This window comes from Protopterus annectens, chromosome 11.part0, assembly GCF_019279795.1.
Source record: "Protopterus annectens isolate FY-2018-M chromosome 11.part0, PAN1.0, whole genome shotgun sequence".
In the NCBI taxonomy this organism is placed as follows: Eukaryota; Metazoa; Chordata; order Ceratodontiformes; family Protopteridae; genus Protopterus; species Protopterus annectens.
The window spans coordinates 307,539,257-307,558,735 of NC_056745.1; the positions used below are offsets into that span (position 1 = coordinate 307,539,257).

The 19,479-nt window shown below is 39.9% G+C and overlaps 1 protein-coding gene across 1 annotated transcript in view; it reads left to right on the plus strand.

Moving 5' to 3' along the window:
* CFAP54 (cilia and flagella associated protein 54) overlaps positions 1 to 19,479 on the plus strand; it is a 2,749,537-nt gene that overhangs the window by 108,643 nt on the left and 2,621,415 nt on the right. The window contains exon 6 of the mRNA XM_044087198.1: positions 13,854 to 14,025. Within this exon, the coding sequence (XP_043943133.1) occupies positions 13,854 to 14,025 (172 nt within the window). The remainder of the gene's footprint in view (positions 1 to 13,853; positions 14,026 to 19,479) is intronic.

Genomic DNA, 19,479 nt, shown 5'->3' on the forward strand with positions numbered 1-19,479 from the left:
ATATGAGGCATAATCAGCAAAGTTCTGCAAAATTGGAGACAAAAAAGAAGTAGACTTTTCTAATTCACTTAAAAAGTTAACAGAACATCAGTTTGTGCATCAGCTTGCATTTTGTGAACATTTGATCAACAACAACAAAAAAAATTACTCTAATAACTGATATTACTGACTGACTATAAACCATGGTGATTTTTAACCTTCTGTGATTTACCAGAAAATGAAACCGTGAGTGAAGGTATGAAGCCACGCATGAAGGTCTGGTAGTTAGTGCAGAGGGTTAAGGCTCTAAGCTCCTAGTGAACTGTCTCCTGTAATCAAGGGTACAGAGTTTGATTCATTCTACTTCCATTTGCCTACTGTCTGACTTTGAGCAACTCACTTAACCAGACAGTGCTCCCGGACTGCCCCTTTATCTGGTTTAAAAGAAACCAAAGGGCATACATATGTGGCTAAATACATCTGTATAGTTTCTGAACAATAAGAACAAAGCTAGATAATGGTCAAATGAATAGGGACCTAGTCAGAGTAATGGACATGATCCACCCCCCCCTGCTCCCACATCAGTATCCCATTATTTGGCCATCTCTCTCCAGTTACATTAAAACACTGTTGAAAACTGTCAGTGTGTATACTATATTTTTCTTCTTTACTTTTACAGTGATCACAGACATCTGTATTTAATTTACTTGTATTAAAAATTTTACATTAAATTGCTGAGCAAAACATTCTCATACTGAAAACGGACAACATGAGCAATGGTGCACTTCTCTTCCATTGTTACTCACATGTATTGAAAATGCATCTAACTATGAACTACAATAGATATGCAGGGGGTTCATATTTAAATAGCATGACATAGAACACTAATTAGGGTCTATATGAAGGGCGCAGGAATTAAAAAAACAAATATGTAAAAAATTTGTTAACAGCCTGAGACAGCCTCATGGATACAAGTTTTTTTTTCAGAGACAACCCAGAAGCACTGTCTGGTGAAATGACTTGGCCAGACTCGCACTATATAAATGACATCTGGTGGAATCAAAAGCTGCTACTGTTTTGCCTCTGGTAAGAGAATAAGCAAAGAAGTATTGTATTCCAGCAGCATGAAGCTGTGGTGAAACCAGCACTAGTAGTATCCAGACAGTAGTCAATCAGGCGAATCCCCTCTTTTCATCATTCTTGACAAGGCTAATTTTTCCTTTTCAGTAAGTTCTGCCTGATTAGCTTCTGTCTAACCTAACCAGAATATCTCCCTAAATACTTCATCCATAAATCATCTGGGACTATGTTTTAGTTTACCCTCAATGGTTTGACAGTGCCCTGTATAGATGTAAACACCTTGAGTTGACATTTTTCCCTGTAAAAGCACCTTTGAAATTTCACTAATACATAGCTGCACACATGGCAACTAGTTTGCAGTGACAAACACAGCCCCCAGAGTTGCAAACCAGATGCTCTTGACATTACTTTATATTCTCAGTGCAGTCATCTAATCGATAAAAAGGGTCTGTTGCCATGGATATGAACTTTCCCACTATGTCTGTTACCAGCTTGGTGAATATGGGCATCCTGAGGCAATGTAGAAGTTGCCTTATATTTACTGACAACCAGCTAATTCTTTAACAAACTGAAATTGTATGTCACTGGAGGTGAAGCTCACACATAAAGCACTCCTATTGTGAATCAAGTTGTCAGTAGTACAAACTCTATACCCAATACCCACATTTCAAAGCAGGCAAACAGGCCCACATATGCTGAGGCACTTAACTGTAATCTTCCTAAACCCCAAAGACCTCCTAGATGAAGTACACATAACAAATACCTTCAGCAGCCTCAAATGCATTCTTTCAAAACAACATCCACATCAACACATAGAGCCACATCTCATGGAGCCTCTACTTCTAAGTCCGTAAGGCACACAATCCAACATTCTGGTCATTGGAGACTCCATTGTGAGACACGCTGATGACCCTCTCACCAGGATGAGTCAGGAGGAAGTCACGGTTGCTTATCAGGGGCCAAGATCTTCCACATTATGCAGCATCTCAGGTCATTGGATCACAAATACCAGTGTGACTCAGTCATAATCCATGTGAGTGAGTGTAAATGACCTGAGATGTACCTCCCTAGACTATATGAATAGAGACATAATGAAGCTCTCACACCATGTGTCCCTGGCTGGTATGAACCTATCATTCAGCAGCATTTTACCTTCTCCAATGGTGATGCCACAATACATACAGAAGATGACTGACTTTAGTAATTGGCTTATATTTTGGTGTCATTCTAAGGTGGTGCAATATTTGTCAGCATGGAATGAAATGGTCACTAGACCATACTGCTTTGCCAGGCATGGTCCATACCTCTCCCCTCTAGGCTTTCAAATACTAGCTAAAACATTGTCCTCCCCCATAGTGCCTTTTTTATGCAACACAAAACTGAAAGTACTTCTGATATAGCAAATCAAAACTAAGAAAAGCTAAAGGTGTTACTGCTGAATTCTAGGAGTCAAACATTGAGCCAACAATTTATCTAGGGACAGTATCAAATGTTGTTTTAAAGGCATTCCTCTATATTTATTTGTGTTTTCTAAATACTTTTGCGTAAACAACTAGCTTCTTTCAATTGTACTCCAACTTATTGTGTTCCACCTATTCTTTCTTGGTTCCATAAATCCCTTATTTTTAAGCCCTCTTAATTCCCAATGTGACTGTTATTCAATATCTCATTCGTTTTCATTATGACCACACTTCTTATCTTCAGTTTACAATTACCCCAGTTCTTTGCAAGGTCTTCACTGATTAGGATTAATTATAATACCATTTCAGTTAAAATTTGACTTACCCAATCCTAAGATGGCTTCCTTTCCAGAAGGAAAAGTGGAAAATGCCAGGGTGTCTCACAGTATACTTATACTTGCTTACAAAACCTATTTCCTGTCATACATGGGCTGACACTATCACTGGATGTGTTTTCATTGTTCAGACTATGTTATGGTATTCTTACAATATGTATTATCTATCTGATCTGGTCACCATTTGAAATGTTGAGACCCACTAAAATGAGTCCCGAAACTAGGAGACTGAATGGACAAAAATAATGGACTTGTAAGTCTAAGATGCCATCTCTCAGAATATTCACTTTTCTCCAAGGTATGGTCATCTCAGAGTTGGTATATATACGTTTGGGGGAGTGGTGGGCTTGACCCTAACATGGGGGGAGGGGTTGCAAAAAAGCAGTTTTATGGAGAAGAGCGATTTTTGAGGTTGCCATTTCTCCTGTATTTTCGGCCTTTTTTTCCCCAGCTTTTCAGCACACAGCATTTTGAGTGCTGACATTTGAATAGGGAGCCATTTTTTGCTGAAAAATGAGTATATTCCACTTCTTTCTCACTTATTTCCATAACATCAATAAGCCCAAATAAATAAGTATATTTCTGTAAGTATCTCCCCTCAGCCATTATTCTGTGCTGTCTTAGCCCTCCAGAGACATCTTCATTATTTCCTATAATGTTCTATTCCCCTGCTGCTATCCTACTTCTTTGATGAAAGGCTATAACTTTTCCTATTATATTCTGTCTTATTAATTTATTAATGTTGTTGGACTAAATAGTCCAGCCAGTGTAAACCTTACATCTTGACAACATCTTACCCTTATACATATTTCCTGTCTGTCATTCATTGTTTCCCCAATCTTTATTCTTATACCCTATTAACTGATAATAAGAAGTGTTTTTCCACTATCCCTCTAGTCCATCAAATAAATACTCATCACTTTTCTTTATAAAAGTTTCATATTGTCTGTGACTCGGATATGTTTCCTTTAACATTATTACTTCTGCATTACTATTGTAAATGTAGGATGGTGCCTTCTCTTGTTTTTTTTTTCTTTCCTTATCTTATCAGCAAGCTCATTTATATTCCAGTCCAAAGAATCAAACTCTGTCACAGTAAAGATTATATTTTATTTTACTTAACTTATATTTTTTGTCTGATTGTTGCAAACTGGTCCTTCACAGCCTGTTGTATCACTATTTGTGCCATTTAGATACTTTTATGTAGTATTGCCTCAAATGCACCTACTGCTTTTTTTACAACACCCAATTCTCTCCTTCCACACAGAATAAACAACATATTAACTATATTCATCCTTTTTCAAAGCCATGGTTCTGACATCATAGAAATAGCTGTGTGAAGCTTATTCCAGTATTTCTATGATTCAAACTCTGTTGAGCAGAATAGCAGCAATTATAAATCACTGATATTTTTATTTATCTCCTGCTATTTGTGAAACTGTCCTCCATCCTTGCATTGCTAGATAGCCAGTAAATATTTTGGATGCTGCAACTCTTTCTAAAAAAGGCATGCTTTATTATCCAGTCACTCCACCTTCTTGAAGAACTGGATGATCTTATTAAGGAAGATGAATTGCCTTCTAAGAGCACATAGAAATGCCATTCTTTATAAATATGACATAAAAATGAAATGCAGTAGTTATTTCCAGTGGTAGTTACAGATCTCAGTAGTTCTTAAATACCTTCCACTGTGCATGTTTTATATTTCATTTATACCAATCATCTTCAGTCAACAATTTCCCTTCAGTCAGCGTTTCCAGTACATAATTTTTGTGAATCTTGCCATCTAGCCTCTTTTCAGTCAGTGAGGGAGGGTACTGAGAGAGGGATAAATGGTCATAAGACTTGATAGCCTTTACATATCTATGAATCCACAAATTTCTGAATTAACCATGCTTATTACTTTTTGCCTACATTCCTAGTACTAGCACATGCATTACCAGAGATAATTTTATACAATAATATATGTTGGCGTCTATCACATAATATATTAATTTCCTGATTCATTCATCAGTCATTTACAACTTTGACTCTTCATTCAGCACAATCATAGTACCTTTATTAAAATCAAAAATAACATAAAGATAGTTTACAATTTGAAAACAGAGTCTTTTATCAGACAAAATGCAGAATAGGTCTGACTCTTCAGTTAAATACAAACTTTCCTTTTTACATGTAATACCTATTATGTTTATATTAATCAAACGGTTATAGTCCGAGTAGTGCTTACTGATTTCAGTGGATCTGATGTTGTCCCTTTCATTCATTCCTCAAGTATTGGATCTCGGATCCATCCTCAGATCTGACTCTGCACATTTACTAGACTCTCAAATCCAACTCTCAAGCTCCTCCTTTTACTCATAATGCCCCTGTCAACCTGCAACACCTCAGACTTAATTTGCCGACATGTCGTTACAGATGCAGATCCTTCTCGTACAGCTTTGGGGTATATTTCTGTTTCAGTGAGTGTAGTTTCCTTGCTTTTTTCTTATAGTTTTACATTTTTCTTATCACCTTCTCCTCCTCACTGGTAAGGAAACACTTACCCAGAGTGAACAGGATGGAAAGACCTTGTCTGCTGTAGGGATATGTTTTTTTACCACTCAGTGATCTTTTTCCAGGAATCAATGAGGAAGTAAGAAAATGTGGTTCTATAAGTTCCAGGGTCCTTTCCAAGATTCATACAGGGATATCTCCTCCAGAGACAGAGAGGGGATGTTCTAATAGAAGACGCTGACCTCGCAGCAGGGGAGGCCCACAGAACTAGGGTTTCTGAGACTCCTTTGTGGATAAACCCTTTCAGCACTCTTAAAGAACTGCCCAAATACCCACCTATAGATGCAGTCAGGGGGCATTTGCCACTGCACCCAGACACCTGGGCTTCAATAACAAAAGATACTTGGGAGCTAAAAATCCTATCCAGATGTTATTTATGCCATTTTCATAGATTCTTCCAAACAGAAGGAAAGGGCTCCCCAGGTTTTCATCCAATTAGAGGGAGGCAGCATCCCTAGAAATGCAAAAGCTGCTTGACAAAAGAGTTATCCAGGAGGACCCACCAGACCAGAAAGGATTCAGAACTTACTCAAGATTCTTTTTAGTGCCAAAGAAAACAGGAGACCCTAGACCATTTCTGGTCTTCAGCAAAATTAATCAATTTGTAAAGAAGCCAAAGTTCTGAATGGTCATGGTTCAGTCCATTGTGATGTTTCTGTGCAAGGAAGATTGGATGTGTACCATCAGTCTTCAGGATGCATACTATCACAACAGGATGAACAGATGGTTCCAAAGATTTCTGTATCTTTGGCTGGGGGCCAGTCACTACCAGTTCAGAGCCCTGCCGTTTGGTCTCACTACAGACCCCAGGGTATTTACCAAATGCATAGCAGTGGTAGCAGCTCACTTGAGACTACTGGGATTCCAAGTGTTTCCATACCTAGACAATTGGCTACTCACTGCCGCAACCAGGCTTCTCCTAGAAAAATCCAAGGACTATTTGCTTCAGTTATGCCAATTTCTAGGCATTTCAGTCAACATCTGCAATTATCATCTTCAACCCATTCAGAGCTTGGAGTTCATAGCTGCTCAACTGAACACAGTCAGATAGCCTCCCTTCCACCAGATCGAGTATGGACCATCTGATGTCAAGTGGAGCAAGTTATCTCACATCCTTCTCCCTCAGCCAGACTTATTCTTCAGGCCTTAGGGTCAGTAGCAGCAGCCAGAACCTTGTCTATTATGGCCAATTTTTATATGCACACTCTTCAATGAACTCTAGCTGTTCAGTGGTCAATTCTTCGCCATTCCTTGTTCTTACCAATCAAACTCACATGAGTATGCAAAAACCATGTATGTTGGTGGATTCAGTTGTGCGTTTTCCAAGACCACCGTCTAGTTCTTCCACCCCCAGTAGCCATGGTAATCACAGATGCCACCCGACTGGGGTGAGGGTGCATTTCTTGGGACAGACGGTCCAAGGCACATGGTTCCCAGAAGAGACTAATTCACACATCAGTGTTCTAGAGATGCAGGCAGTCCCTCCTAGCATTGCTGGCCTTCCAGGATGCCCTTCCTTTTGGGACAATTGCTATTCAAACCGACAACATGTCTGTGGTTTGGTAAATCAACAAATGGGGGGGGACTGATCATATCCCCTTTGTCAAGAGGCAATGAGAGTGTGGCCATGGGCGACCTTCTCCAACTGTTTTCCTATTGCAATGTACATACTAGGGAAATCCAACATGCTAGTGGACAAACATAGCAGGTCTATTATGATGCCTCATGAGTGTGCCCTCAATTGGTTAGTGGCAGAAAGGATTTTGCATCAATAAGTCAACCTTGCTGTGATCTCTTTGCATCTCCCCACAACAACAAGTGCAGCAGATTCTTTACCTGATCTCCCCTCCTGGGGAGTCACCATGAGATGCTGTAGTCCATGTCTGGCCCTTTAGTCTTCTTTACACTTATCCTCAATACCTCTAATTCCCAAATTCCCAAATTCTTACAGAAGGCACTTTGGTTGAAGAGCATGGTTATCCTCATTGCCCCCTTTTGGACTCGTCAAGTGTGGTTCCCTCTCCTTTGGTCTCACCTTCTATATTCACCCTAGATACTGGACCCCCAGTCCAGACTTTCTGTCTTATCCCATGGGACTGGATCACCCGGACATTCCAGACCTCAAGTTGACTGCATGGTTTCTCCAATTCCACTGATAGACAGCCCAGGTTTTTCTCCTCAGTGCGACAGTTACTACTATCTTCACACAAGGCCTCTATCGGGAAGATCTACAAAAATTAATGGCAAAGATTTTCTGTTTGGGCTCACTAGAGAGAAATGGATTCATTCACTGCTCTTACCTTTACTGTCCTAGAGTTCTTAGTATATATTTTTCAAGGAGCTAGTTTCTCTACTATCAAAGTGTAATTGGCGGCAATATCTAATTTTCATTCAGGTGAAAATGCTTTTTCATTAACTTACTCAAAATTGTGCAAGGCTTTTCTTAAAGGTACCTTTTTGCTTAGGCCCCCAGTGAAGGGCCCTACCACACCATGGGATTTGACAATTGTGCTGCAAGATTTAACTCAGAGCCCCTTTGAGCCATCAACTAAATCTGTTTTTCTAGTGGTCATCATGTTTGCAAGACAAGTTTATGAACTTCAGGCCCTCTCTTCCAAATCTCCATATCTCATCTTCTACAAAGGCAGGGTTACCTTATGGACCAATCCATCCTTCTTGCCTAAAGTAGCCTCAGAGGTGAAAATTAATCACACCATTAATTTGCCTGTTTTCTTTCCCATAGGTTCATAGGTTCATACTAGGCTATCTGCCCTGGGGCAATTATAAGCCTAGCCCGATTCTGTATGGCTTACGCCACCCCTTGATTTGAGTATACTGTGCCCTTTTTAAGGTTTAGTTTACTGTGCCTCTGTCTAATAGTGACACGGGAGTAATCCCTGGGACAAACCTACGATCCCCCATCCACTTATCGAGGTTCTTCTTGAAGAGATTCAGTGAGGTGCTCTGCCTCACATGAACTGGAATTCTATTCCAGAGCGAAGGGAGCCTCTGGGTTATGAACCTGTCCCTCCAGCAAGTTCTATTTATTTCTGTGCTGAGGTTCAAGTCCCTCGAGCATGTGGCTCTAAGGGATTTAGATTTACTGAGGTGGAGCATGTCCATTAATTCTGGATTTGACATAGCTTTGTATGTCAGGCATAGATCGCCTCGAAGTAGGCGGTATGCAACTGAGTAGAGCTGGAGTTTTTAACCGAGCAGTATATGGCATCTGTTTGAGACCCTTGATCCTCTTGGTGAGATACTTTTGGGGTCTTTCTAATTGCTGCAGGTGTCGGGTAAGGTACATCCCAAAAGGGGCATTGTATTCTATGATGGGCCTGATGAGGGATGAATAAAGGCACGATTACCTCTCTTGATCTAGATGTGAAACCCTTCGTGATGAGGTGGGCTATGTAGAAGGTCTTTCTAACCACTTTGGCAATGTGGTTTTCAAAGGAGAGATTGCTATCAACTTGGGTCCCCAGGTCCCTAATAACTTTCTCTGTACTTAATGGGTTTCCGCCTATGTGGTAATTTGTGGGCACATTGTTTTTGCCAAAGGGTATGACTATACATTTTTTGGCATTTAGATTTAAACCATGGCGCTGGCACCAGTTATCTGTCTCTGTGAGACCTTTTGAAGGATGTTTGTGTCAGCTGGAGAGTTGATTATGGCTTCAGTTTGCAGTCGTCATGCGAACTTGGTGAGCCATAGTCCTCCCACGTTGCCTGTACCTCAGAAAAGTATATACCAAACAAGAGTGGTCCCAGGACAGAACCCTGTGGGACGCCACTTGTGACCGGTTTTGAGTCTGACATGGCTCCAGCAACTCTCACTCTGTGGGTTCTGTCTTTGAGCCAGTTTGCGACCCATCTTGTGACATAGGGTTTATATTTAAGCTGGATAGCTTATCTATGATGCCCGAGTGGGGTATTGTGTCAAATGCCTTTGCAAGGTCCAGATAGGCTGTGTGGACTACCTTCCCTTCATCTATGGCTTTGGTGACTGTTTCAAAGAAGTCAACCAGGTTCAAAAGGCAGGATCTGCCCTTGACAAAGCCGAACTGGGTAGGATCTAGTGTCTGTAGGTCCCCAATGTCTTTGTTTATGAGCTCCATGATGATCCTCTCCATAGCCTTGCAGACTAAGCTAGTCAGGCTTATGGGGCGATAGTTTCCAGGGTCCGTAGATGCTCCACCTTTGTGGTGTGGGACCACTGTTGCTGTACGCCATTCTGTGGGCACATATCCTGTAGTGAGGCTGAGATTGTATAGCTGTTTTATTTGAGGGATTAGTTCCTCTTGTAGTTCATGTAGGACGCAACCTGGGACGCCATCTGGTCCCATGGAAGCAGTGTTTTTTGCTTTGGAGAGGGCAGCCTTCACCTGAGCATCTGAGATGTTTTGGAGGCAGCCCTCTGCCGGGATAGATATTTGCTCTTTTGGGGGGGAAGGGGTGGAGAAGTTTGCACTGAACCTGTCTGCCAGGATATTGGCGATGTCTGTGGGTTCAGTGTATTTTTTGTTTAGAATCAACTCGGAACAAGTCTGGGAGTTGCATCCCAGGTTTCTAACATAACTGAAAAAAGCCTTATGATTGTCTTTGGTGCCCTGTGCAATTTTTCTCTCGAAGCTGGCCTTGGAGGATATTATGAGGGATTGTAATTTTTTGCTAGTACTGATCAGAGATGCCTTCCCTATTAGGGATTTTGCTCTATCATATAGTAGCTTCCTCCTTCTGTTGTACAGTTTATTTATGGCAGGGGTCCACCAGACTGGACGCCTGCCTTTGGATGATTGGGTCTTGGTTTTGTTTGGGATAGCATGATCCATGCATTCCTGGAGATGTCCGTAGAATGCATTTATATAGGATTCTGCAGATTGGGCTGTAGTTTCCACTGGCCCTGGGGCCTTGAAGGATTCCACTTCGGTTTTGAGAAGTGAGAAGTTCGCTTTTGAGAAGTTTTTCACTGTGGTTTTCTGGGGTGGGGTCGGGATGTGGACATCCAGTGAAATTAATTTATGGTCTGATCTTACCAATGAGGGATATATTTCTGGTGTGGAGCATAGAGTCCACATGTTGGTAATGATCAGGTCTAGTATGTTGTCCCCTCTTGTGGGAGTGGTGACTAGTTGTTCCATAGCATTTGAGTTTATAATTTCCAGGAATCTTTGGGCTAAGGTGCTGGGGCTTGAGTAGTGCTTCCAGTCAATGTTTGGGTAGTTGAAGTAGCCCAATATAATGGTGTTCGGAGAGATCTTCATGTTCTCCAATGTTTTCAGGAAAGCCGAATGGGATTCCTGACTTTGAGAGGGTGGTCTGTAGGATGCTATAAACTGAAAAGCAGTCTTGCCCACTGTTAGTTGCACATGGATGGTCTCCGATACTTTGCAATGCCACTAACCTGGAGGTGTGGATATCCTTGATAAATATGGAAACTCTCCCTCCTTTTGTGGTTCGGTCCGGGTTTTGGGGAAAAGCATGATATGAGGTATAGCCTGGTAGTGCTGGGGTGCTCTCTGGAGCCTTGAACCAGGTTTCTGTCACTGCACAGATATCGATGTTCTCCATACTGAGGAGAGCTTGAAAAGGTGCATCTTGAGGTTAAGACTTCTCGCCTTTAGCAGCATTACCCTTAGTTTCTTGTTCCTTCTGCTGTCTATGGGGTTGTGTTTGACTTTTGTGCCTTGCCTAAAAGGCACTATGGGGTGGCAAGAGCCTTTGCCAATATCCGAAAGCCCAGTGGTGACAGGTGCAAGCCGTCCCTAGCGAAGCAACGTGGCTTGTCGAGCATGTCATCCCAGGCTGACAGACACTGGATCCCCTTTGAATGACACCAAAATTTTAGCCAATTGTTAAAATCGATCATTTTGTCTTTGTACTGTGGCATCATTCTAGGTGAGGGTAAGATGCTGCTCAAGGTCAGGGTCATACCAGCCTGGGCTACTTGATCAGAGAGCTCCTCTATGTCTCTTTTCATGTAGTCCAGGGAGGTATATTTGTATTTGCTTTGGAGTGACCTGAGTGCTTGCGTTATGTGTCGGATCCTAGCGCCCGACAGGCAGCTCACTGTGACCTTCTCTTTATTCAGCCTGGTGAGCGGGACGTCAGTGTGCCTGACAATAGAGTCACCTATAACAAGAGTATCAGGTGTGTTATTCAGCCTTAAGGGCTGTGGCTGCTTGGCACACTGACTTTGTGGGTTATGTGTTGTGTGTGTTTTATTTTGAGGTAGCGCTTGCTTGGATGTCTGCTTTGGAGGTCTCTGTTGCTTAGGTAGATTTTTATTTAGAGCCTCTGAGTATGTTTTTGTGTATTTATGTGTTTGGTTCGCTGATGTGGTGGGACTATGTGATACTGGAATTGTGTTGTGTGAGGTTACCTTCTCCTCCTGACTGGTTACACCAGTTTTGAGAAGAGAGAGCTCAGCCTCCAGTTTGGCTAAATAGTTGCATCTCTCACATATATTTGAACCTGTTTGGAGGAGGAGAGGGTTGTCCGTGTACATGAGACAGTTGTAACATTGCCTCAAAATTCCCAGATTCACCAGCTGGACTGGAGAGGAAACCATTGACTAACCTTTGGACATGCTAGAGTAATAGGGAAACTGAATTTAAGACGGACCAATAGAGGACAGGGTAATCGTAGAGAGTATAAGAGTAAGTAGTGCTTATGGTTTAATAGTGCTAACTTGTAGGATTACTTAATTGGACCAGTGAAGGGCCTTAGAATGAGAATATGGTGTTTAAATTGAGAGATAGAGCAGTTCTAAGGGAAAAAGTGAAGAGCAGACTTTGTGGAGCCAGGAATAGTTTAAACCCAATTAGGCGGCCCGTTGTTGTTGCTTATGCTCAAAACGCATAAAACCCAGCAAAAGAGGGTTTTAAGAGAGGAAGATGAAGGAGTTTTGGAATTGACCCAGAATGGCCAATAAAACTACAGTTTCAAGTCAGTAACCACTCCCACAGGGGCAGACAGGCTGCTCAATGTTTTCACTGCCACTGATCAACAGAGAGACTTTCCTTTAGCCCAAGCAAAAATGGCCTCACAGAAACTTACAAACAGTTCAAGAACAGCAAGCCTGTAACTGAACTTTTTTTAAATCTCAGAAAAGTGGGGAAAAAAGCAAGATTTTTTTTTTTGTTTTTTCAGAGATAGCAGAGGTTAACAAGTATCAGCAAGTTATAACAGTGCAGTAAATGACCCCACACAAGAGTGCTAGGCCAAAGACAGATAAAATGCAAGTTTTGAGAAAAAAACGATTTTAAAAATAAGTGCAAACAGATAATTCAGTAAACAGCTCTAGGTTGTGCTCTAAATACAGTTACTAATGCAGAAATCAAATTTAACAAGCCAGAAAATGCTCAAAATAGGCGGTTATGCAGAAAAACTTAGCAAATAAACAGAGGAAAAATACTTAAAGTCTCAAAAGTGGCTCCTTTCTTCTCTACAAAGGTGAATACATGTTTTATCTTTTAGACGTACATAAACAACTCTGTTTTTATTTCCACAGAATGAAAGATTTCAGAAACTGAGAGCAATTGTTTGTCTCTCCCCAAACAAATTGGGCTCACCAGTTTCTACAGTTACATTAGCCAAATGTCCAATTGATTGCATTTCCTTTGTTTACAGTCAGCAAGGTCTTTCCCTACCCAGACCCCCTAAATCACACTCCACCAGGTGGATGGCTATATCATCTGCTTTCTGATCTAGAACTTCTATTGACGAAATTTGTGCAACAGCTATCTGGTCTAATGCTCATAGCTTTATTGCCCATTACAAATTGGATTTGACTTCCAGAAACAAGGCTGCCTTTGGTTCTGCAGTACTTCCATGAGAGCCACCCAAGGTGCCATAATAGCTTCTGAGCAGTATTTAAAAGACAAGTGTCTCTACTTATTTGTTAACTTTTAATATTGTAATGTTATGCTCTGCAAGCACACAGCAGTGACAACTTGGGGTAGGCAGTAAACATAAAAAGTATGTCCTTGAAAGGAAAATGGATTACCAGTGGAAATCCAACATGGATATGGAACTTTCACTCAGACAGCACGTGAACGCTAGGGCTGAACACAATAATTTAGACCTTTGAAGCAGTAACATTGACCCATTGTGTTCTGTTTGTATGCTGAGTGCAACTGTGAATGTTTTTGGTCTCAATATCAGATTATAATAATTGAGAAAATAATGCACCTCTATTTCTTTATATTGACAGTGTTAGGTACTTAATTGTATTTGCACACTGGGTAGGGTGGGGTGCATGGTTTAGTTCTGAGTGCGGATGCCAAAAGTGTGCATTAAAATATACTTTACCTTATTTAATTTGCCCTTATCTTAACAAAAAGTAAAACAAATATGTTACTGCATATATTAAAATATGTGTAGATAATTAGTTATTCCATTTTTCAGAGGAGTAGTACTGATATCAATTTTTTTATTATAGTTCAGAGCTTTGCAAGGACTGAACATCTGTAGTTATTTGATGGTGAAAAATGATGACATAAATCTTCAAAATCCAGAATCTGTGAAGAAATGCTTAATTATCTTGTCCTTCTTCCGACTCATCATGCAAGTGGTTCTACCACAAGAAAACCTTTGCTGGATTGTTTACAATGGTAACATAGCATTTTTTTATATTGCTATTTTGATGGTAAAACATCTGATTAACAAGATAAGCTGAAAGCTGATTGTCACTACTTCAGATATGAGAAAGATTACTTCTTCGGATGTCCACATACAACTCTAGTACTGTCTTGACAGAACAAAGTCTTTCAGAACTAATAATCAATTGTTCATTTCTTGTGAAGATAAGAAGAAGGGGCAACCTGTGACAAAACAGATTATTTCAAAATTGTTGGCTCAGGTTATTACCTTTTGTTATTCCTGTGATGACCCCACTTAAATCCAGGGCAATAACTAAGGAGCCTCAATCCTCACCACTGTCTCCAGTAAGGCAGCGCCACTGAAAGCAGGAATAGAAATGCACAATTTCCCATAAGAGTACACCGGGAAAAGATTCCAAACCTGGGACTAGACTATATGCTTCACTCCAGGTCCCCAAATGAGTATTCCCACTAACCACTGCAGAACACTGTGTCACACTTCTAGGTATTTGACACTCTCACACTTAAATAGTTCATATTCACACCTACAAACACTCTTGGGAAAGACTAGCACATATTTACCTGCTATGTCCTCTTTCCCAGATTACACGGTAATAGCTGCCACCAGTCAAATACCACAATACCCTTCAAAAGGGGTGTTCAATTATATTTGGTAAAATAAATATAGATATAAATGGTAGCATGTAATCCAAGCACTAAGGCTTTTCGGAGTGGCCCTGGTATTATCACAATAAGCATAAACACCCTCTGGTTACTAAAAGTACTTTCTAAATAGCCAGTCACAGTAAAAGGCAGTAAAATATTTAATAATAAATAACATGATTTAAAACATGTATACACTGAATAACTGATTCCAATAAACTACAGAGTTTCACACACAGGAATTATGAAAATAACACTGTAGGACAGATTTCATACTGCTTGTAGAAAAACTCTTAACTGTCTTATTATAGTTCCCTAACTATGTGAATATTAACTATCCCTGTCTAACCTAATTAACTTAGCAAGGCAAAATGATACTCTTAACTTCTGTCAGGCAAGATAAGAATTTATTCCCACTCTTCAGGTTGTTTTCTGGTCCTCAGCAACTGGAATAACAACTCCTAGTATTATTGCTAAACAGCTCTGGAAAATAAACTGACTGATAATTACTGATCTAGAAAACAACAACTGACAATTGAACAAGAACGACAACTACTGAACTGAACTTTAACTGACTCAGAACCTGCTTTTATAGCAGAATTTTTTCAAAGTCACAGAAAGATGTTATGAGAATTCTACTCTCTTATATCAGACTAAAAAGTTAACAAAACAGTTAGGGTGGAGATTCCATTCCTTTCAGCTCTGGCACACGATGACATCACATCTAGGTCAGCTGACTGGTATAACCTGCATTCAGAATTTTTCTAAAAAAAACATGTACATGTGGTCAGCCAGAAGAACACTTTTTCATTCAAACATCTTGCATAAATCAAAGTAACAATCAAAAAACATAAACTTATTTACAAAATCATAGCTAGTCATGCTGGCATATATAGCACAGGGTAATTTACAAGTATTTTAGAAAACTTCTGCCAGTCATGCTAGCACCAACAACATCTAATATCCTCACAATTCCCACCACAACAGAACTATTAAAGACAGGATCAAGGTGCACTCTACTATGGCCTTGGATTCATCTTTGGCTTTTTAGAAAGTAACTTGGTCCTGTGTGCATACTTTTACAAAGCAGTATAAACTAGATTCCTTCTCCAGGTCTAGGACAGGCTCTGCTAGGACATTCTCCAGGGGCTCCTGACTCTTTCCTCTTCCATCTCCCAGTTATTTTAAATTTCTAGTTGTTAAGTGGGATAGACCACTAATTCATGTGGAAATAGACAATCGAGATACCTATGGTATTACATTGGGTTGAAACAGCCAGGCTTGAAATGACCTCTGGGTCGATAGCCTAGTAACCTCCTATGCTCCTATGAAAATATTGCCTATATAGCAAAGGCTACTGCAGCAGGCACCAGTATGAAGAACATTGTGTAAGTAAACTTACTTTAACAGTAGATATTCGAATGATCACTGATGTGGTAGCAGCTAACTCCTTCCTTTCACCTTGTTTTTGTTTTTCATGCCAGTAAGTGAACATGTACTTTTATTCCCCTAACAATGTCCTGTCAGGGCTTATCCTCCCTCTCTCTCAGTTGGCATGAAACTTATGAAGGACTTAGTGCCCATACCTGCCTTTTTAGTCAGCTCAGCTCAAGTGCGCGGAAGGTGACCTGAAGCTTTGGAAGCTGGCCAGCTGTTATATGCTATGCGAGATATAACCCATATAGTTATGGCTACTGCAGCAGTGATCATTCGTACATTTACTGTTATAGTATGTTTATTACACAACTGTGCTTTCCTTTCCTGCAAATACTGTAACAGTGTCCTGTCTTTAAAATGTGAGCTGAGTATTCAATCCTGTCAGAAAGCACCCAAGAAGGCAAGCATATTTGCATTAACAATGCTTTTTATTCATTTACAGATCTTGGGCTGTGAGTGGTAGCATCTAAAATGTATGCAAAACAGTCACAGCTGCATTGCTGATCTGAAAGCTAGAATTCTTGAGCCACTCAATGACTTTGGATGTAACCAGGCAGGTTTCCAGTAAGAGACAATTGTATTGTTTTAAACTATAACTGTAATGTAGTAAAATAGGTTCCATGGGAATAGGATTAGATGCTTAGATTTTCTAAGGCTTCTGAGTTTTTTTTGATCATTTACTCCTTGCCAGTACCCAACCTCAAGCTGTATTTCCTTTCTCTAGAAGGGTCATACCAGTCAATCATGGAGTAAATTGGTATAAACCCATTAACATGCATGAGATGTTTATTGCAGGGGTTAGAGAGATGCTGTGTTATGTACCTGGCTCTTCACTATGTTTTTTTATTTGCTGGTGAAGATTTAAGTACCTGGTTCTATAGTTTTGAAGCTACTGATTTATGGAGATGCAGGAGGTCCTGGATAACTGAGTATCTATTTGCACAGTAAGTGAGATAAAGATCTACCCTCAAAAGTCTGTAAGGCACCAATTAAAGGGATAGAGCTTCCATTCTCTATTGATAGCCAAGGGACTTTAGGCCTGTGACTTTTTTTTTTGTTAGGAACTTTTGGGGTCTTTTTAATTGTTTGATATGTTTAGTACTATATATTCCAAAGATGGTTATTGCACTTAATAACTGGTGTGATCAGTGCTGACTATAAGCAAATGGAACCTCTTTAGACCTTGATAATGGTCCTTTGGCCATTAGCTGTGTTAAAATAAAATGATTCCCTGATAATCATTGACACATGATGGTAAAAAGAGAAGGACTTATGAAACACGTCACCGGATTCCTGAATACATTTTTATTTTGTAATGGTGTATTGTCTGTGTAGTGTGATGACAGGAGAGATTGTCTACCAAAGTGACTTTACTACCCTTTTTAACATTTAGTTTGAACCCATTTTTGTACACCAGGGATTTACTAGGGAATGTTCTGGAGGGTTTGGGTATCAGAGAGTGACTTATCAAGCACCTCCAGTTTACAGTCATCTGCAAACTTAGATAGCCGGACGTCTTGGCTCTCTGTTTCAAAATATGAAAAGTAAAGAAAAAAGGAGAGGTCCCAGCACTGACCCTAAGGGGTACTACTGATGGTCAGTTTCTTATTTTCTTATGTGGTGCCTGCAAACTCGCACTATACAGGTTCTGTCTTTCAGTCAGTTTGTTATTCATCTTAACTCATGTGGCTGATTATTAAAGCATTTCACTACTGTATAATGCCAGCATGGGAATGATATTGAAGGCCTTGGCCAGGTCAAGACACACCATGTATATTGCATGGCCACCATCTACAGCCTTAGTAACCCTTTCAAAAAAGTTTACCAGATTCAATAGACAGGATCTACCTTTCACAAAGCTAACTTATTGAGAATCAATTCTAATACTAATACTAATCTTGATATCATAGTTTATGAGGTCAGTTATAGTACATTCCATGGACTTGCAAATGAGGCTTGTCAGCCTGATAGGTCTTTAGTTGCCTGGATCAGTTGTGAGGCTGTCCTTATACATAGGTCTCACCACTGCAGTGCACCACTTATCTGGTATGAACCCTGTAGCTAAACATAGGTTAAACATTTTATGGAGTGGGTCTGCAAAGACATGTTTAACACTATTTAGTAAGCAGCCATATATATTTTTAGGTCCCATTGAGGAAGTATTTTTAGCCTTGGTTAACACTTTCAGTAAATGATTTTTAGGGATAATTGTGGGATTAAATTATGAAGGTAGTCCATGCTTTGGATAGCATTCTCATAGGTGGCATTAGGACTTGTTTGCAAGGATCTTGGTAATGTCTGTTGGGTGAGAATATGAGGTGTCATTATGAGTACGTTCAAAGCAATGTAAAATACTGTTTACTAACTTAGCAAAAGAAGGTTTTATAATTGTCTTTGACTTCAGAAGACAGACTAAGACTGTGGGCTCTTTTATTGGACCTGGTAGTGCTTTTCAGATTTTCTTGTTAACGGTTTTGGTGGTTTCATTTAGAAGAGTTTTGTTTTTTGATCTAGTGTACAATTTAAGGAGTTTTTTTTTTGTTACTGAGTTCTTTTATGGTGGTGGACCGCTAGCTTGGTTATTTTTGAATTTTCCTTTATTCTTGATTCTAGTAGGGAATGCAGCTTTATGCCTTTCTCTGAATGGGTGTAGAATTCCTTAGTGAAGACCGCTGTTGTATCAAGATCAGGGGTGGTGCAGTCATAAGGGAATTTAGATGTTTTGTCACAAAGTATTTTAAGGTTTGCACTTTTATAGTTCTTGAAATTCAGTAGGGTTTGCTGTAGGTGTTTGGGGAGTTTAAAAGAACAAGTCATAAGTCTATGGTCAGACTCATTGTGGAAGGAGATAACAGAGGAAAAATGTGGTGCAAGAGGTGGCCATAGTTGTAAGAATCAAGTAAAGAATACTAGGTTTGTTTGCCAACTGCTCAAAGGTGTTTTTGTTTAGAAACTATAGAAATGGTTTGGCATATCATACCTTGATGATAAAGGTGTCCCCATTTATTCAAAGGTAAAGTCATCCAAAATAATGGAGTTTTTGCTAATAGGGTAATCATTTAGAACACTGAAGAATCATACAGTTACTGGGTGACAAAGAAGGTGTTCTGTAACAAGCTGATAATATATAATCCTATTTAGAATGATTAGTAGTACAGTGAGTACTTTTGTGGCTCTCTAGGGATCTGCCTGGAGGTAATACATTCCTTAACAAATATCTGTATTAAATTTCTGTTGCCATTGCTCTGAAGGTATGAAAAGCACAAAAGCCAGGTATAAAAAATGTGCTTTTTTATGATTAAACCAAGTGTCAGTAACTACACAGTCACGGATGTTTTCCAAATTCAGGAATGCTTCAAGATCAAG